The 20,623-nt window shown below is 35.3% G+C and overlaps 1 protein-coding gene across 11 annotated transcripts in view; it reads left to right on the plus strand.

Annotated features, from left to right (window-relative positions):
- Window positions 1-20,623, plus strand: part of Ank2 (ankyrin 2) — a 230,350-nt gene that overhangs the window by 36,996 nt on the left and 172,731 nt on the right. For all 11 annotated transcript variants that reach the window (XM_077803582.1, XM_026389696.2, XM_026389699.2 and 8 more), the window contains exon 2: window positions 574-675. In XM_077803582.1, the coding sequence (XP_077659708.1) occupies window positions 574-675 (102 nt within the window). The remainder of the gene's footprint in view (window positions 1-573; window positions 676-20,623) is intronic.

Here is a 20,623-nt window from a genome sequence, read left to right on the forward strand (position 1 = left end):
AAGGAATGCTATCCCCTTCCTTCAAAGCACCCTTGGAGCTTTCTATTATTCTCTGATAATGAGGACTGATGACTCTTCAGTGACCTATACTCAGTTCTTTGGCAGACCCATCTGAAAACTGACAGTAGAAAAAGACAGACAGAAAGAAACCCAGGTTCTCCTCTTTTTTTTTTTTTATAAAAAATTTCTCTGATTCTTTTTGACTCGACACTAGGCTTAATATAAAGTCATTCAAATCCTGACACTAAAATAAACGGTAATAGTGGTTTTTGGAACAGTATAAGCTCATTTTTAAATGTGGTTGAAGATTTGGAATAAAGCAATAATAATTTTCATTTTAATGTCCTTTTATACTCTTTAATATAGCAGAGCATATTTCCCAATGTCTTTTATATTCTTAAACAACATCTAGGAATATTGTGAAGTTGTTACCTTCTACTGTGAATGATATTCAATGTTTTAAAGTTAGTATTAAAATTTTTTTGTGACTTGCAGTATAAACATTCTTGCCTTTCTGAATGGGATGTTTTCACTTTATCCATCACTCACAGAGGTCTTTTCTTCTACCCACAGTCTGACAGCAATGCAAGCTTCCTGCGTGCTGCCAGAGCAGGCAACCTGGACAAAGTCGTGGAGTATCTGAAGGGGGGTATCGACATTAATACCTGCAACCAGGTAAGAGGTGGTGGTGGCTCTGGACAGCATCAGAGCAATGCAAAAGCAGCCCTCCAGAGTTAGACTCAGAGCCCAAGGCTATTTTTTGTTTTCATTGAATTTCCTGGTACCAAGGACTTGGTCTTATGCAACCCCATTTTTGACTCTTACTAACTTTTTAAGCATCCGATGTTTGTTTCTAGAGTTAATATTGTTGGCAAAGTAGACAGATCAAAAATAACAATTGAATATCATTTTCCCTATAAAATGATCTGGACCATCCTCAGTTGAAAAATGAACCAAAAACGTTTTACTCGTCATTTATCATCCTCTAGTAATCTAGGTCTGAATTCTTTCCTTTTCTGTTAAATGTGCATTTTACTCAGGAGTAACTGGTGGTGAAAAATTTGAGGTAGAGAAATAAAAGAATAAAATAAAAAATTTTCTTCCTTTTTACCTGAGTTAATTTGAAAATGTGGGTTATAATGAGAAGAACTGAAACTACTGTGTTGGTTTAAATGAAGTATTTGTATTGTTCATTCATCACATCTATTGAACAAATACTTTAGAGTATATACTTTTATATTATTTGCTTTCAATATTTTCGTGCCATTTTGGAGTAAGACTTTTATACCATAAGTTATCTAGAGGACCCTGGTGTTTTCTACATTTTGCTCATTTTTTTTTGTTGTGTGTGTGTGTGTGTGTGTGTGTGTGTGTTTGACAGAGATCTAACTGAGAAGTAAAGAATCCTGGCCAATTTTATGTTAATAGGAGGTAAATTCCATTATTTGATTCTAAATCATCTATAGAATGCTTATTTCTATATCCCAGTATATATTCAGCCCAGTTATATTTAATTTATAAGCCACCAAATTTATTAAATCTCTCCAATGTGACATTTCAAAAACTTAACTTGGTCTTTTCTTATCCCCAGACTTATTCTCCCAATTTCCTACCCTCTAGTTTATCCTCTAATAGGTCAGTTCCAATCCAACTGCTCCTTATCCCTCATCTCCTTTCCTGCAGCCAGGGGGTTTTTCTTCTATGTCCAAACCCACATTGATTCTCCTCACCTCATGGTCACTTACCAACATGGTCAACATAGCCTCCTTAATTAGCTCTGTCTTATCCATTCTGGACAGTTCTCTATACTGTCTTGAGTGATCTTTCTAAAATGAAAATATGATTATGGCACTTCCCTTTTCCCCAAACTTGCTACAAATGCCCAGAATAGTGAGGTGGCTGTATCAAGGTCATCTCATCTGGAGGCTAATTTTACAAAGGGTACAGAACATCTCTTGCACCTCCTGAGAATCACTGGCATGGAAAACATTGTCACTGATAGCAATACTTTTCATCCTTTAGGAGAGTGTGTCTCTTTTCATGAAAAAACGTTGAGAGCTATTTGCCCTTGAGAAAGGCATCCTGCTGTGACCCTGAGCATTCCTGTAGATATTCTTGGAGATAACAAGAATAAAAGGCCTGGGCCTGGGTTTCATCTGGGCCATTTCTCAGGGTGATACCTGCAGTGAGGAACTGAGGGATTAGCAACACCTCCCTCTAGACACAAAGCTGGCTGTCTGAATCCCCCAAGATCACTGCTGTCACGCACAGGCACCCATCATTGGTCCTTTGTGTCCACCGAGTTAGCTTTGGTGGAAGAAGGGCATAGGGAACTGGTATAAGCCCGTGCTGATGCTAAGCAGCTGCTATTGCTATGAATTAAAAATCCTTTTTCTCTGACCCAGATTTGTGTCTTATACTCACATCATGAAATAGTAACAGTTTAGCTTTATAACTTGTAGGTCAAATAAAATCTCAAATAATTTGACCTTAAAATATACTAGTTGCCTTAAGAGAGAAAGAACATCCAAACTCCCATGTGGGTATATGTACTCACACTATAAAATCACCTTAAGAGATCATTATCAACCTAAGAGGTTGAAAATAAAATATTGTTTAATCTTGAAATGTTACCCTAGGTTTCTTGAAGTAGATTAAATATACTTCTCAAATTTTGATATCAATTTTCTAAATTTGAAATATGCTAGAGAGTGGACCATGAAGCTATTTGCTCAAGAGGGGAAAAATTTCATAAATAATGCCAAAAAAGGGAACCCAAGATAAATGAAGCTAATCTCATTTCAAACTATGTTTACTTCACCTTCAAATATAACAAACGTGTTAATTTTGCCAAAGGTCTTAGGTTATTTTAAGAAACGATACTCTTTTGGTAGTAAATACTTACTTTTATCAAATTTATAGATCAACCTAACTTTTTAAGGTAGCTCAAGGTATTGCTAATAGGCCATTTTTTTTTCTTTTGTAGTGGCCGCCAATCCACTAACATGTCACTGTAAACAAGAACTTTTATTATTCTAAGAACTCAACATGATATTATAAAATCCTTGCAAAATTTATATCCCACAGGCTCAAATTGGAGTCTCACACTTTTGCAAAGTCATTTCAATTCAGAAAGTGGAATAACAATATGCACAATGCTTACATCCCTGGTTGCAATGCAAGTTAAATTGTGAAATGGTAAAAGATATTTTTTTGTTTTTGTTTTGTACTGAGGGTTGAACCCAGAGGTGTTTTACCCCAGAGCCGCATCCCCAGCCCCTTCTTTTTATTTTATTTTTTATTTTGAGACAGGATCTTACTAAGTTGCTTAGGTCCTTACTAAGTTGCTTAGGTCCTTGCTGAGTTGTTGAGGCTGTCCTCAAACTTGTGATCCTCTTGCCTCAGCCTCCTGAGTTGCTGTGATTACAGATGTGCACCACTGTACCCAGATGGTAAAGGACTTTCTAAGGTGTATGCATTCTATTTGCAATTTCTGTGTAGAATCAGAAAAATCGAAACCTCTATACAAACTATGAGATTGATTTTTCTAATCGCCTGAATTTACTAGGTATAGTCTATAGGTCTGGTGTTGGGTCTTTATTATTACTATTCAGGAATGTGGATTAATTAAACAGATTTGGGACATAAAGTGAATAATATTAAATAATTAACTATTTTGTATCAGGTTTCGTGCTGGGGCTTTTCATATGATATTTTATCCATCAGCTGAGAAAATAAAGGTATGAGTTAAGGGTTAGCACAAGTTTACAAATGCAGAAACTGAGCCCACAGATGGTTAAGTGATTACCCTCAGAGTCATGGACATCTGTTTCTCACGTCCAGTCCAGGTTTATCTATTTCAGGTTATCTCTTTGAGGAGATGTCTGGTACTGTCCTTTGAATTATACAGTGGCAGTGTGCTTTATCTTGAAGCTCAAACTTACTAATAATCTACCATTATTAATATATAAGATCTTTATTCTCCTTAGGTTAATATAAAAGGTAGTTTTAAAAACTTGTGAGTCAAAGAGCACCACCATCAGGATTTCTCCTAAAACTCCAGTAAAATGTAGAACAAAATAATTTCCAAGTACTCAGGAGGGCAAAAGAGAGAAAGTATTGCTATTTCTAATTATGTGTAATATTCAATGAAAATGTATCCTCTATTTTGCTTCTAAGCCTGAGTTTCTAAGGAGCATTATGATATGTAACATACAAACCAGAACTTTCTGTACCCTGTTGTATTTCTCAATGAAAGACAATCTGGGCTGTACTAGCTTTCCAAAAATATCACATGTGTTGGCATGCTAAGATTTGTTTTAAACTGAATTCGAATCAGAATTTTTTTTTGTTATAAAATTTGTCTTATAACTACCATGAGAACTTTAAAATTTAATCCAAAATTATCATGTGGCTTGTAATAACTTGAAGGACATGGAAATAATTCATAAATTTGGCACAGTATCTCCCCAAATCTGCAGGTTTTCATTTTTCTTTTTACTAATGACTACAAACATATTTGTTACCTTTTATTTATAAGATTAGACTCATAATTTATTTACCTTGTTCTACTTTCAGAAAAGAGTAAATCTTAGCTTTTACTTTATTTATGTAACTTATAAATATTTTATCTATTTAGTAATTACACATGATCTAAGACTATTGCAAACAAGATTAACATCATAGCATTAAAAATAGACTGTATAACATTTTCATAAAAATTTATTGATGGTTTAAAAGTCAATAAAATCTCTGGAAGTTTCAGATACTTTTATCATCTATAAAATTTATTAGTTTCACTCTAGAGACTTAAAATGAAGTGCTATCACTTAGCATTTATTGGCTATAATCCAAATATGACACCAACTAATGATTAATACTTCTTAAAATGTCCTGGGTTTTGGTCTTGATCTTTTACCACTAAGTTGTAAAGGTACAAAATCATCAGTTGAAGCTTATGTTTCCTTTCTCAAAAACAGAAAATGAAGTAAATGTACCATTTTTTAAGACAATACTAATGTTCCTAAAATACTAGGCCTCTTGTTCCTAAAATAACAAAGGGATAAATTCAACAATGACTTTAGCATATGCTCACATACTATGACTCAGACCATAACACATTTTTGGAAGTCTTGTTAAAATATGGGTGGTGGAATCCAAATTCTCATTTTCTGCACTCTCCAGCTAAGAGATCCTGGGCCATCAACTTCTCCAGGCCTGAGTATTCTCAACTGTAATGACCATAGCAACACTGAAGTCATGGGATTATGTTGATGATTAAATGAACGGTTTGCAAAGTGCCTAGCAGAACAAGTACTCAGTCAATACTAGTGAAAATGACAATCCATATTACCATAATATAATCTCTTGATATGGATTTTCAACCTAAGCTTTAGCAAAAATAGTACAGATCCTCACAGGCATGACAGGAACATTAAATAGTATTACCATAGCCAGTTTCATCAAATAGGAAAGATAATGTTTAACAGTAGTTTAATAATGGTTACTGTTTATCTGGGTTGCATTAAACTGAAATGTTTTTTTATGAAACTAAACTTTTTTTTTTCCCAAATACCATTTGGATCCATCTGGTTTGAACCTCTCTAAAAAAATGACAAAACCAATGTTATTAACCTGAGACTAAGATAAAAGAGAGAGAGAGAGAGAGAGAGAGAGAGAGAGAGAGAGAGAGAGAGAGAATTGAATTTATGGAATTATTAGACCACAAAATGAACTATATTCAGTATTCTAATTCTAACCAATTAAATCAGGCACAGATATAAACAAAATTTACATAGCTAACTACCCATATGTTTATTATTGACCCTTTGTTTAGAAAAAGCAAAGGGTGTTTGGTTTGTTCTGGCTTTGTGTGCCCTTTTGTTTTTGCATTATGCACTATCCTGTGATCTAACTTTGGTACATTCATTCTGGAACTTGCAGTATGCTGTGTAGTGCTATACAGGTTAAGATTGATTAATGCTTGTCTAATATTTTCAGTACTTAGATTTTGAGTGTCAATATTAATATTTATTTGATGTAAAATGAGGTCAGTGAGACATTTGATTAACTACTTGTCCATAGCTCTAAAAAGTTTTGATCATATTTGCAATTACACAGATTTATGAAGATCTTTGAAATGTGACTCTTCTTTTATTTAAAACTGCTTCATGCAAATTATTTCTTTGGCTATCTTCTAAAGTACTCTGTGGTGGTTCAGATTAGACCAGAACACTTTATATTCTGGGATTTCTCTTGAACACTCTCTACACCCAAAAGCATGAACCATAATTCCCAGGCAGCCACACAACTCTCCCTAACACATTTCAGATACTATAATTATGCGTTCTTTTCAAGCAATCTGATCCTAGGCATAACATTTGTGCATCTATTTATTTAAATATATATTGTATGCTTCTTCTGTAGCAAGCAGTGTCTTAGTACTGGGAATGGAGCAGTATAGATTTAGGCAAAAACCTTGCTCTCATGTAGCTCATGATCTACGACTTGAGAGAGAAAAGTACTAAGGGAAGAGGTAAGATATGTGAAAAGAGGCTAGGTGCTGTGGCACATGCCTGTAATCCCAGCAGCTGGGGAGACTGAGACAGGAGGATCACGAGTTCAAAGCCAGCCTCAGCAATTTAGTGAGGCCCTAAGCATCTGAGTGAGACCCTGTCTTTAAATAAAATATATAAAAAGTGCTAGGGATGTGGTTTAGTGGTTAAGCACCTTGGGTTCAATCCTTGGTACGTGTACACACACACACACACACACACACACACACACACACACACAAGATATATACATGAAATGAGGAAAGGCAATAAATGATATGAAATATGGAGAAAAATATAGTAGGAAGGAAGGAGAGAGTAGTAGGAGAGCTGTGTCATTGTAGATAGGATGGTCAGACAAAGCCTCAAAGGAGCCAAGTATGGGAGACACTATTTTGGGGGAGTACACTTTAGAAGACAGACGAGAGAACCCCATAGAAAGAGCAGGGTGGCATATTTAAGGACCAAGGAAGCCAGGCTGCCTGGAGTTGGAGGAGCCTGGGGAGGACAGAAAGCAGCATTGAATCATGTAAGACTTGGTAGCCTATTTTAAGAGCTTTGGTTTTAATTCTGAATAAAAAGTGATTAGAAGAGCTGGAGTTGGGGCTCAGCAGTAGTGCACTTGCAGTGTGTGAGGCACTGAGTTTGATTCTCAGCACTGCACTTAAATAAATAAAATAAAGGTCTATCAACAACTAAAAAAAAACTAAAAAAAAAAAGATGTGATTAGACGGTTTTTAGCAAAGTGACACAAACTGACTTGTTTTAATAGTAACACTCAGGCTGAACGGGAGCAAGGACAGAAGCAGGGAATGCTATTATAATCCTTCAGGCAAGAGATGAGGTGTTTTACACAGGGCGAAAGGCAGGAGAGGTGGTAAGAAGTGGTTGGATTCTGGGTGCACTTTAAAGGGAAAACTGATTTTTCTGATGGATTTATGAAGGATGAGAGCAAAAGAGGATGTGGTGATGACAGTTGGGGTTTCTATATAGAAAATGAGGGTTAGGATTTCATGAACTGTGATGCAGAAGACTGTGTGTCAAAGTTTAAAGGAATAATCGGGAGGTCTGTTTTGAACACAGTGTTTGATTGGTCTATGTGATCTCCAAGTAGGCAATTGGATAATGAGTCTGAGGTCTAGAAGAGAGGTTTTAGTTAGAGATAAAAGTTTTGGTGTACTCAATGTACACAGGTAGTACTCAAAACCATTGCGCCAGGTGAGTGTCTATGAGAAACAGAAGAGACTCAGGGGCTGAGCCTCACTGCATTCCAAGTTTTAGAGGTCAGGAGGGTGAGGAGCCAGAAAGGAGAATGGGGAAGGGTGTCCAGAGATGTAGGAGGAAGAAAACCTGGAGAATGTGGCTATCTTGGAAGCCAAATGAAAAAAAAAATTATTTTCAGGTGGATGAAATGATCAGCTATTAAAATGATATTGAGGAACTGAATAATAGCTTTAGGCTGTGGTGGTCACTCATTATTTGATCAAAGAAATTTCAGTGGAGTGGTGAGTTGAACTCTGGATTGAGGCTCATTCAATGGACAGTGCACAGACAAAATACTGCTTTAAGGACTCTTTCTATAAAGACAGAGAGAGAATAAGGAAGGTAGCTGGAAGGGGAAGTGGAATTAAGAGAGGACTTATTTTTTTCTACAATACAAAAGAAGTGATAGCATTTTCATTTCATTGATGGGAAGAACATCAACAGGGAAAGAAAATTAATGACTCGAGAAAGAGAGAAGGGAGACTTACTGGCTGGTATCCTTGAGTGGATGGTGAGGACAATAGGGCCAGGGCACAAGAAAGGGAGAGTTTGACCATTGCTAGAAATTGCTAATTTAGGGAAAGAAAGGCTATGTGAGTAAAGGATCAGGAAGTGGTGTGTGTGGTTCTGGGAGTGTGGGGTGAAAGTTCTCTTTTAACTGCTTCTATTTTTTCAGTGAAGTATGAGTCAAGATCATCAGCTAAGAGGGAAGATGAGAGAGGAAATGACAGAGGTTGAGAAGACAGAAGGTGTGAAATAAAAATCTAGAATAGTGGAAGAGTGATTAATGGTAGCAGGGTAATTCCCAGGTAGCGTAAAGGGCCTGCCTGAGGCCCATGATCAGGAATTAAAGGGAGTCCAGGTAGGATGTATGTGTGTTCTTCCTCGGTCACATTTAGGTCTGAGATCACATAGACAGTTATATATAATCAGTTATAGACAATCAGAATATGGTTTAGCCAACCATTTATGGTAAAGCTAGAGAAATACAAAAGAACTGAGGATGCATAGAAGGAAATGCATGCAATGATTATAAAGCATACATAGAATTTTGTGCCGAGTCTGGAGAAATGTGGATATGCTGAAAAAGTAATGGATTCTAGGAATCGGGTGCAAGGATTACTGGAGTTGGCTGAATAGGTTGGCAAGAAAGGAAGTGGTGATCAGAGGTTTAGATGCTTAGAGTTGAGAACCTGGAAGAAGGTTATAATTATTGGAAACAAAAAAGTCTGGCCATGCAAGTGGATGAAGTAGAAAAAAGGAAAATTCCTTTGGCTAGAGAGAAATGCAGGAACCTGAGTGTCTGGAGAATTCATGTATGTATATGTCAAGAACATGGACATAAACTGGAAACTAAAATCTTCAAGGGATGAGGAATGGGAGCTAGAGGTTACACACTGAGGACAACTGGAGCTTTATGAAAGAGGAGGAGGAATAGTATATAGAGCAGTGAAGAGTATGGAGCACAAATACAGCTCCAGCTCTATTCCAGATGCATAGAAAGATTAAAGGGTGTATACATATCTATCACTTGAGAGAACTTCAGAGAAGCAGTTCCTTCAGATTCAATTAGAGCAAAAAAGGTTAAAAGCAATGTTCAGAGAACAGATTTAACAAGAGAGATGTTACTAATAACCATGCTCACATGTTCCAAAGGACTTAGTGTAAAAGTTTCAGGAAGTAGTAAGAGACAGTCAGAAAAGGGGGTACTCAGTATTTGGAGGGATGAGGGTTCAGTTGACTGGGTCAGATATGGATAGCAAGTGTGATAACTTTAGTCTAAACAGGCCCATGCAGATAGTCATGGGGATGGTAGAGGGACTGTCTGGAGAAAGAGGTAGAGAGTCTACCCAGGAGCCTGAAGAGTTCTGGAGTCCCACCTTGACTTCTACTGATGGAGGTCAATAGAGGGAAGATCTTAATGTAAATGAGTATTCAGTATAACTCTTTAGATGTGAACTACAACCAGAGGCAAGAGATGTGTGAGATGAGATCAAGCTGCCATTTCTGCTTAGTCATCTTCTCCTTGGTTATTTTCTTCATGTCATTGGAAATCATCCAGACCTTCTGCAGTGGCTGAGATTTTGCCCATTCATATTTTAGGATTTTCTTTCTTTTGCTGGCCATTTATTCTAAACAGTCTCTTCCCTGCATAGAAGTTTCCTGGGCTGGGTGTGGTGGGATACTCTTGTAATCCCAGCTGCTAAGGAGGTTGAGGCAGGAGTTTTGAGTCTAAGCTAGTTGTGACAATTTAGTGAGACCATGTCTCAAAAAAAAAAAAAAAAAAACCCAAAGAAACAAAAAAAAAAAAAAAACAAAACAAAAAAGAAGTTTCCAGTCATTTCCTATCCACTATCTATCCCTCTCTGCCCCCTGAATTTCTCACTCCCTCTGCTTCTCTCTGTATGTGTGTGCAATTTTAATGAGTCCCCAGATTCTATCATCTCCAGTGTTTCCAAGGCCTTTCTCTCTTGGAGAAAGTAGCAGAAGAGAAAAAGGAGATCTTGTTTTCAAATGGTACTTCTTCAAATTGAGGGGTCTCATTCCAAGAACTACAACCAGAGGCAAGAGATGTGTATGATGAGATCAAGCTGTATATAAGTGAATTTGGCAATTCTGCATTAAGGAATGCTTTCAGTTTGAAGGGAGCATAATCAGGAGCTACCTAGCTGTTAATGAAAACACACACAGACACACATGCATGTGTGTCTGTGTGTGTGCATGTGTGTGTGTGCATAAATTGAAATAGGCAATTGTTTTTAATTCCATACTCTGTTCCTTTTTGGCCTTCTCCTTCAGAAATAAAAGATCTTAGGGTGGGATGTAAGTGTCTAAAATGCAGGTGAGCAAGAGCTTATAAATAAGGACACACCTTGGAGCATAAGGGTGCGCTTACACATATGCACACAATTGTCATCAGTAAAATAAGAAAGGTCTTTTTGCAGTGTGGAGTGGACAGTGGGTAGTCTAAAATGAAACCCTGCCTCTTAGTGGATATACAAAATCATTGCTGGGGTGAGGAATGGTGTTTCTGCCAAAAGAGGCTTTGAAGAACAAAGGAAGACAGCAATAGTGCCCAGGGGAGGCAGAAAGTAGGGAAAGAAAGAAACAAGTTTTCAGGGAGTTGAGAATATATCATTTAACAGAATAGCCAGAACTTTCTTAAGATTTGTTATTTAAGTTTCCCTTAGAGTAACTTGTTTGGATATCAGACTAATGATAGTCCTTGAAGCCCCTTTTAACAACTCTACTTTTGGTGAGTTTTTTTGTCTATGAAGGAAATATGTTCTTAGTAACCATTTGCATCCAGAGTTAAAAATTTATCAATTTGCAGGAAGTAATGCAAGTCCCCCACACTGGGGACTTGGAACACAGGAAGACTGAAGGACTTAAGAAGAAAAAAATATATACTAATATAAGTATGGTTAAAATTAAGCAGGTAGGCACGGAGTCTAGCACTGACTGACATGAACCAACTCAAAAAAAATTTATAAAGTAGAATTTATAAACTTGACTTCAGTCTTGTGTAGTAGAAAAGAGTATACTGTTGGAAAGAATAATAATAGGTATCCATATAATGTTTGGTAAATGAATGACTGAATGATCTTTGTACACAGGGCCAGCCTCTTAAATCACTGAGTGTCATAGTATACATTTATGCAGTGGGAAGCAATAATACCCATGATATCAAGTAGTAGTTACCTTTATTGGAAGTCTACTACGGCTCATCATTGTATTGTACACACACATATAATCTGCAATATGTTTCTCTACCTCAAAGGGAGACTATTGAGGCCTGAAATGTTATAACAACCCATTATGTTGTCTACTATGGTTTCTTAGGGACCAAATTATGACCTTGGTGGTTGTCATTAGATAGAGTTTGTTAACAAAAGTTGGGTTAGGTACAAATGATGATTTCACCGAGGCTAGAGTAACTGGAAGGACAAGTCTGGACAAATACTAACAAGTTCATTTCTTCTGATTTTAGCTAGAAATCTTCTTAGTCAAAATAGTCATTATTTCTTTCAGACCATTGGTAGTTCTGGGGGACATAGCACAATTCCTAACACTTAGGAACACTAAGTCACACTACTCTACTTTCTAGATGCAAAGGCTCAAGTCTTATCATTTTCTGTTTACAAACCACCTGTGAAGGCTGTATTTCTTCTACTTAAGAGTGGGAAATTGCTGAGAATACTTCTATGTGCCTCAGCTTGAGAAATGCTGCTTTAAAAATTGAGTGTTCCCTGTAATTGATTTTTTGAAATCAGCACAATCACAAACATGACAAAGAAGAAGAAATTAGTAGATGTGATTATTCAGACGATACAGACTACACTTCTATTAACGTGTTTTAGATTGGCACTCAAATGAAAGAGTAAAATTCAAAGATTCTCATGGAACTCTGTTCCTTAAGAATACATCCAGAGATCCAGGCTAACAAAGACCATTTTAAAACAATGCTTTTCTCTGGTTCAATTCCTACTTACATATGTTAACAAGGCCCAGCTTCAGACTATAAGAGTAAATGTCTCCTGATAGTGTTTCCCAAAGCTGGAAATGGACGCATCTGTACCTGACTTGTCAATAAATACTTAATGAATATTTTTTTTCAATAACCTGGTTATCCATAACCTGATTCCATTTACTGACATAATGGATGAATGAATCAGATTCCTGTTTTCTTCCATACTATACATACTATTCATTAGCTCATTCATGATGCAAACATTAGTGAAGTACCCTCTTTCTTGTGCCAGGAGTTATGTTAGGTGTGAAGGTTACTACTGTGAATAGGATTTATTGCCTGTGAGAAGTCTTATTGAGAATAGACAGAGAAAATGCACAAATACAATAACTTGGTGAACAGAACCAAATTTTGTAATTGCTCAGAGTATGAAGTGGCTAAGGAGCTTGTGTATCTCAGTCTAACTCAGAAGTATATATTAAATGTTATTTAGAGGAATTTGTTTTATAATAATGTAAAATAGATAAATGATATGCTATTTAGACAACACTTAAAAGCTAACTTATGTTGTTTAGTGGCTCTCTCCTTTCTCTTCCCATAGCCTTCTAGAATACAAATTTGACTTATTTTTAATCAATGTTGTAGAAAATGGGGAGAAGATTAGAAATCATTGTAATTCTTTAATAACATTGCCAACTTTTGCATGGATACCTTGAAATACAGACTTGGTTCTTACTAGAATGTTTGGTATAAAACAAATATTCAATAATTATTTTATTGTGTGAATTCTTGATATCCAGTTATTTTTATTTATTGAATTTAAGTGATTGCTTATTAATATTAAAACTTTGTACCGTATTTTAATCTGAGTTTTATATCTTATGTCCAAAAATGTTTCTTCACTTGTGTCTCATTAGAAGTAGAAGAATAGAGCACAGACTAGAAATAGCTTCAGAACTTTTTTTGAGTTCTGTTTCCTTCTTACTTCCTTTCCTCTGAGATCCTTGGACTCTTTCTCCCTCTCACTCTGATTTTACCCTTGGCCTCTGGAGGCACCTTAGGCTGTCCCACTACAGAATTCTTTTGTTTCATTGGAAAAAAGTTACTAGTTGATTTTGATACACACTGCTGCCTCTGCTTGATACATTCTGTGTTGGGGGGCGAAATGCAGATTTTTAATGCCGTCTTTAGAAATGGTTTGCTTGAAATATAAAATAATCAATATACAGAGATAAAACCTCTTCTTTTAATAGTATCTCTAAAACTGAAAATTATGCTTATTAATTGTCATTTGGTTTTAGAATCACAGAATTTTATTACTGTAAAAATCTTGAGGGATCAACCATTCTAACTCATTCTTTTCACTTTTACTTTTCAAATAAAAACTAAAAGAATTAAAAAAATAAAAATAAAACAAAGCCATGTTTGAAAAAAAAAGACTAGCTAAGCTTGATATGCATATGACATCATAGCATTTTAGAACTCTAATTTTCACATAGGTCTAGAAGCTTCAAAAAGATAATTTTCAGAGACTGAGATATTTTCTATTCCACAGGATAATATATAAGGCTAATAAGAAGTTAAGGTCTAAATAAAGGGAAGTAGGGTTATAATGCAATATCCATAGAATCTTTTTCCTTTGGTTTCATTTTTTTTTGTTAAGACAAGGAGAGTTAAGAGTGCAGTTTGAAAGCTAGAATCACCAGTTAGTTCCTAATTTTCAATATTCAATTCAGGATTACATGATTTAATGCAATTAAATGCTTAAAGAGTGCTTGACTCATAAAAATAAGCCATAACAACTTTTAGCTATTATTTAAATAATTTGCTGCTTACTTTTAAATTTAATGTTTAATCCCTTTAAAACATGAATATTATAATAAGCAGTTTAAATAATTTTCTTTTGCTGAGATTTATATGACCATTTTCCTTAATATATATATATATTATATATATATATATATATATCTTATATATATATATATTATTTTTAGTAGTTAATGTAATATATATATATATTACATTAACTACTAAAAATAATTCATAATTTAATAAAATAATAAAAATAATAATAAAAATAATTCATAATTTCTCATAAAAATAAATTTAACCAAAAAAAATTATGAAACTGTGTGAAAATGACACTGGAATTAGGAGAGTTAAAACTTCAGAAGCCAAATAGCAGTTCTTTGAATTACTGATAAGGGTGGCTATTAGTGGGTCAAGCTTCTTTTACACACCTGCTTCCTAGGTTTCATTGGAATTCAAAATGCTTTTTAAAATGTCATTTCTGCATCATTTAATACTTTGCTAGCGCAGGTAAACATTATATATTGAACGCAAAATGCCTAATTTAACTCATCATATTTAACCAACTTTCAGTAATAGAAAATAGCTGTATGTGGGGCTGGCTGGGGTTTTGGCTCAGCGGTAGAATGCTTGCCTAGCACATGTGGGGCCCTGGGTTCAATACTCAACATCACATAAAAATAAAATAAAGGTATTGTATCCAACTACAACTAAAACAAAATATTAAAAAAGAAAAGAAAATAGCTGTATGGAAGGACAGAGTTAAAAAATCTATGTTTTATTATCTCTTGAATCTAACTGAAAAATAATAGCTTATAATTAGTTACTTTATAGATTCCAGACAACATTAACATGCATTAAATTAGGCTATCTTATAAGTAGTTATCGCCAGACTGGAACATTTCTCCTTTGTACCAAGGGATAAAATTTGTGTTATGCCTTTAGTAATGGAGAGAAAGAATAGGAACTGAGGCTTTCTGTTGCTTATGTTGTATTCTCTGCTAGACCCCACTCCCTCTGTAGCCCCAAATGTGAATGGTTTCATAGTGATTTGGCATAGATCCACAAAATGAATATTTTTGCTTCATCTCATTGTCGGTCTTCTTATTTGCATTGCAACACTTGTTAAAATAGAAATGAGTTCAGAAAATTCAAATAAGCACACTATAAAAACTATTCCTAAGCGTCCATCATCTGCTCTTAACACGATCTATGGGAGCACCAACTTTATTTATTTGGTTTGAAAGGACATGTTGTTTCCACAAGATGACCTCATGTCTCAGGTCTCATCTAAACATCTTTAGTTTTTTTGTGCACATGTACATACCCCCATGTATGCAAATGTGTGTGAAATTTCACAAAATTGAACACTTGCCATGCACAGTGAATTCTATTTTCTTTTATTCTAGTTCATGATTTGAAATATGCTGGTTGACAATATGCTGATTTTATGACCCTGCTATGTCCTACTGTTTGAATCACTGATTTATGGCTTAATTATTTTACCTTAGAGAGCATGGATTTGTGAATCAGACAGATCTATGTATACGTTTTTTGTTTGTCCTCTTACTAGTGGTAGGGATCTTTGAAGTAAATTACTTGACTTCTATCACCTATAAAATATAATATATATATTTAAGTTATACTATGATTATGTAAAATATAAACTATAATAATGATTGTTTCTTATTCTTTCATTCATCAGCAACTTATTCCTCAGCACCCATAGACTCTTTACCTCTTGTTTTTTTTTTTTTTCTTTTTCTTTTTTTTGTACCAGAGATTGATCCAGGGGCTTAGTCACTAAGCCACGCCCCCAATTCTTTTGATCTTTTTGAGACAGGGTCTCACGGAGTTACTTAGAACCTCACTAAGTTGGTGAGGCTGGTTTTGACTTGCAATTCTCCTGCTCAGCCTCCCAAGCTTCTGGGATTACAGAAATGTACCTCTCTTGTTCTTTATAAGCTTCTGAGGATAAATTTTATAACTAGTTTTTCTCTGAAGCTGACTCAACTGTCATTCTTTAAATTTGAGGGTTATGTGATAAAACATTTGATGGAACTAGATAGGGGGAAAGACCAGTGCCCAAAAGGGAGCTACTGGCCTGGAGCACTCGATGGAATGCCCCAATGGAGAAGTGACCTGGAAGTGGACAACGTAAGGTGGTGTACTTCAACGCATTCTTGTTCTAAATTCCCTATGAAATGATCAGTGACTTACCCAATTCCAAGTCTTATTGCAAATATTTTTAAATTGACAAGGTCGTAGCAAATAGCTCATGAAATATTCATTATTTGGGAATGAAAAAGAAAACCTTAAACACTTGAGAATAATAAAAAGTCACCCATAAAACAAATTTACTCCTAAATCACCTACAGTTTATACTTTATTAAATCAGAGACCTTGGAGACCAGCCAAGGACACAGCTAAATCACATTTGACAAAGATGACACAGTGTTTGCTCTGCCCTTCTTTATCATCACAACTAAATAAATACTTAATTCCATCACAGGAAACAAGTTGTCTTAGTTTAAGGAAGCTACCATGAAGAGGTGAAAAAGGTGCACATAAATTATGGATGGATACAGAGAGAATGGATGGAAGAAAAGTAAATGGGTTATTTTGTTGGTTTTATTTTTCCCCCATTGTACAGATTATTCCTTTTTTTAAGGTTATTTGTGCTGATGGAAGATGGAGCTGTAAATAGTATTTCATAAATATTTGTATTTGTGTCATCTACAGATGTGGCTTCTCTTGGGAAGTCCTGGTTTAGGGGGGCCTCTGACACAAGAGCCCCCAACCCAGGGGGAGGGGGGCTTGGATTTCTGGGGTGCCAGTTTTCTCTATCACTGCCCTTAAATGTGACCATTTTCTCTCTATCTCTTACTTCTGAAATATTTTAGGAACTCATCTATTTTAATTGCCTCCATCCAAATTACATTTTAATACAATTAAAGAAGTTACAGAAGTTAATTGGACTTTTCTAATAGTATAAGGCTTAGACTGAGGGCCTTTCATTCAACTTGTAAGATTTATAAAGCAAGGTAGCCAGAGATCTGGAAAGTAAAATTGTTGACGAGTGTATATTATTTTTCAGTGGTTTAATAAGAGTATGTGTGGGCTGTTTAGGGACAGAAACTATGCCATGTGGCCTTTGCTTCCCTTAGAACCTGGCAGCTAGAGCTGAGCACTTGGTGGGTACCTTGCAAATCCTTGCTAAGTTTGTATAAATTATGAATTCACACTATGGTACAAAACCATATTTGTTTTGTTAAATTGATTTTGACACAAAATTTAACCTTCATGTAAGTTCAGTTGCATCTTTGTTTAGTCAGCTTTTTTGCTGTTGTGACTAAAAGATCTGACTCAGAACAATTTTATGGGAGGAAGAAAAGTTTATTTGGGGGCTCATGGCTTCAAAGGCCTCTTTGTCCATGGACAGCAGGCTCCATTCCTCGGGGCTCGAGGTGAGGCTGAACATCATGGTGAATGTGTGGCAGAAGGAAGCAGCTCACATGATGATCAGGAAGCAGAGAGAGAGAGAGAGAGAGAGAGAGAGAGAGAGAGAGAGAGAGGAGAGAGAGAGAGAGGGAGAGAGAGAGAGAGAGAGAGAGAGAGAGAGAGAGAGAGAGAGAGACAGAGAGAGAGACTCCATCTCCAGATGCAAAATACATAGCCCATAGCCCATAACCATGTCCCCCATGGACCACTTCCTCCAGCCACACCCCACCTGCCTCCAGTTACCAATCCAACCCATGAGGGATAAATTCACTGATTAGGCTAAGGCTATAGCCCAATCATTTCTCCTCCAAACCTTCTTGCCCTGTCTCACACGTGAGCTTTTAGTGGGACACCTCACATCCAAAGCACAACACCTCACATATACACCATAAAAATCTTCTTGATTCTGTTCTTCAACTTTTTGGAATGGACAACTCTGTGGCTTTTCTGGATGTGACAGAAGTTTAACTAACACTCAAACGACTCTATAAAAATTTTTATTGCATATCTGCTGTACCTGGGGTTTCATCTTCTAGTTTTATATGAGCTTCAGAAAATCCATCAATGTGCAAAATATATAATAAAATCAGCAAGGGAAATAGAGACTAGAGTATCATAAATCTCATTGTAAACAATTACAATATTGCTTCATAAAATTTTGATAGAAGTACTAAACAAAAAAGATAACTTTTTTAGGATTGATTGATTGATATGCTCATTATTGTTTCAAAGTAGCATTATGACCTTGTTTTTTTAACTACTTGGTCTGTTTACCCATTTTAACAATATATAGAAATAGCATTCTTCTAAAGTTGTAGTATCAAAAGTGATACCTTGCCTGGTACTCAAAGATCTATGTAGCCCAATATCTTGCTTACAATAAGGGCTCAGTGGATATTTGTTGATTATTTTAAAAATTCAAGTTTATATTTTTTTATCAGTATTAACTTAAGTAAACTAATATCAAGACCTATCCATAGTAGCTGATTTGGTTGGTTTCTGTTCAACATGTGTAATTGACAGATATTTAAACTATTGCTAGAAATTAGTCTATATCTGCATGTAGAGAATCTAACACCTGTGTAGATCATTGCTAAAGTGGATCTATACCTCAGTGCATCATATTATCATGCTAAAATGCTTCCCTCATAAATTCATATTTCAATAGAAGGCTGTAGGTAACACATCTCTGTACGACAAATCTGTTCATACTCTTTATCAGCTTCATGTCTTTTGCCACTAAACTTGAAGGGAGGCCTTATCAGGAATATAAGCACCCTAAGATTATCATATTTACTAATTTCAATACCATGGTCAGGACCAGCTGGAATTAAGAATGGATTGTTACTGTTATTGTGATTTAGTGCTACAGTGTATAAGGAGGACAGTTTCTATAACTTTCATATTTAGTATGACTTTTTCTATTTTATGCTTAGAATATCACTAGATCATTCTGGAATAAGTACTCTTCTATAGATACAGTATACAAAACAAATGCTTCTCTAACATATGCAATGATACTATAGTGTAAACCATTTCTGTATTCTTTTCCAATATCAAAAATAATTATAATGAATCTCTGAAATTATCTATGAAGTAACATTTTGTAGAGTGACTTGGGTTTACATGAAATGTTCAAGACACACCAAGACATGTATACTTCAATTTGCATGTGGAAAGCCTTTAATTTTTCAGTATTGATATTAAAATATTTTCTGTGTATGACAAGTAGGATATGAAAATTAATAACTGGTACCTCATACCATCTGCCAAACTGTTTTTTACATTTATTGTTTTGTTTTTGCTTTACTAGAGCATCAGATGAAGACCACATTCTCTTTCTGAAGATGCAGGGACTAGTATTTACTCAGTGGGGAAATGGCAGGGAGGGTTTGGATTACTATGCAATGCTAATTCCTGTAAAATCTACACTTTTTCCATCTCATCACTCTACATTCTAAGAATATTCCTTGGAGAGCATTCAATGTCAAGTCTGGGCTCTTATGACTCATCTCACATTTTCAATGCTAGTGATGATTAGGAGAGTGGGTTTCATTCTCCATGTTGACCTTAGCTGGGTACTCACTTCTGAACTCTGTTTGCTCATCTATGTTAGTTTACCAGATATCCAAGATCTTTTCCAGTTTTAAACTATATACAGCTTGAGTTAATAATTTTTTAAGATCATTAATTGGTAGACACTCATATCCAACAGCCTTTTTTTTAAGAGAGTTGTTATGAGAGTAAAAAACAATATATGTAAAGTAGCTTACACATTTAGTACATAACTGGTGCTCATAAGTATTCATCTATTTATCTGTCATCATACTGCCTAAATAGACATTTTCATCCATTGAGATGATGATCGTTGTTATCATTATTGTTGTTGTTTATATGATATTGGTAGAGGGCATTGTGGGTTACTCACCTAAAACTTGTTTCTAACTACTGGTTAGTAGCAGAGCAAGAACAGATTGCATTTCTTAGAGTTTCCAACACCATGTTACTATTCCTGCAGTTGGCCATACTTTAAAGAAGGAAAAAAAAAGGAAATTAGAAGAAAATGAAAGAGAAAAAAGCACAGTCAATTGCGAATAAATAATACTCTTTTAGCACCTAAAGGAAATATTTCCAATTCTCTCTAATTAACCCAATTGTTCCATGGGTTTTCCTTGTTTTTTGCAAAATTTTTAACTTTATATTCATCTACTTTCCTTCTATTTATTTAGTAGAGTTATAACACAAATGGTGTTTTATTCCCTCTAGCATACTAAGAATATTAACTGAGTGCTTAGCCTACTATTTTTCAGGTTTAATTAATTCTTATCATTTCATCTTAAGTTTTTATTTTTAATTTTTAACCATAAAACATTTCTAAGTTTTTTTCCCAAATTGTTGGTCAGTATTGTGAGACTGAGTAGCTGATTAGAATCAGTCATCATATTGATCTAAAGTATAATTAGGAGGTAGGGGATTACCTATTTTGACACACTTAGTATGTGTCAAAATAGGTAATCTAAGCGTG

Source organism: Urocitellus parryii, chromosome 10 (genome assembly GCF_045843805.1).
Source record: "Urocitellus parryii isolate mUroPar1 chromosome 10, mUroPar1.hap1, whole genome shotgun sequence".
NCBI classification, from domain to species: Eukaryota; Metazoa; Chordata; class Mammalia; order Rodentia; family Sciuridae; genus Urocitellus; species Urocitellus parryii.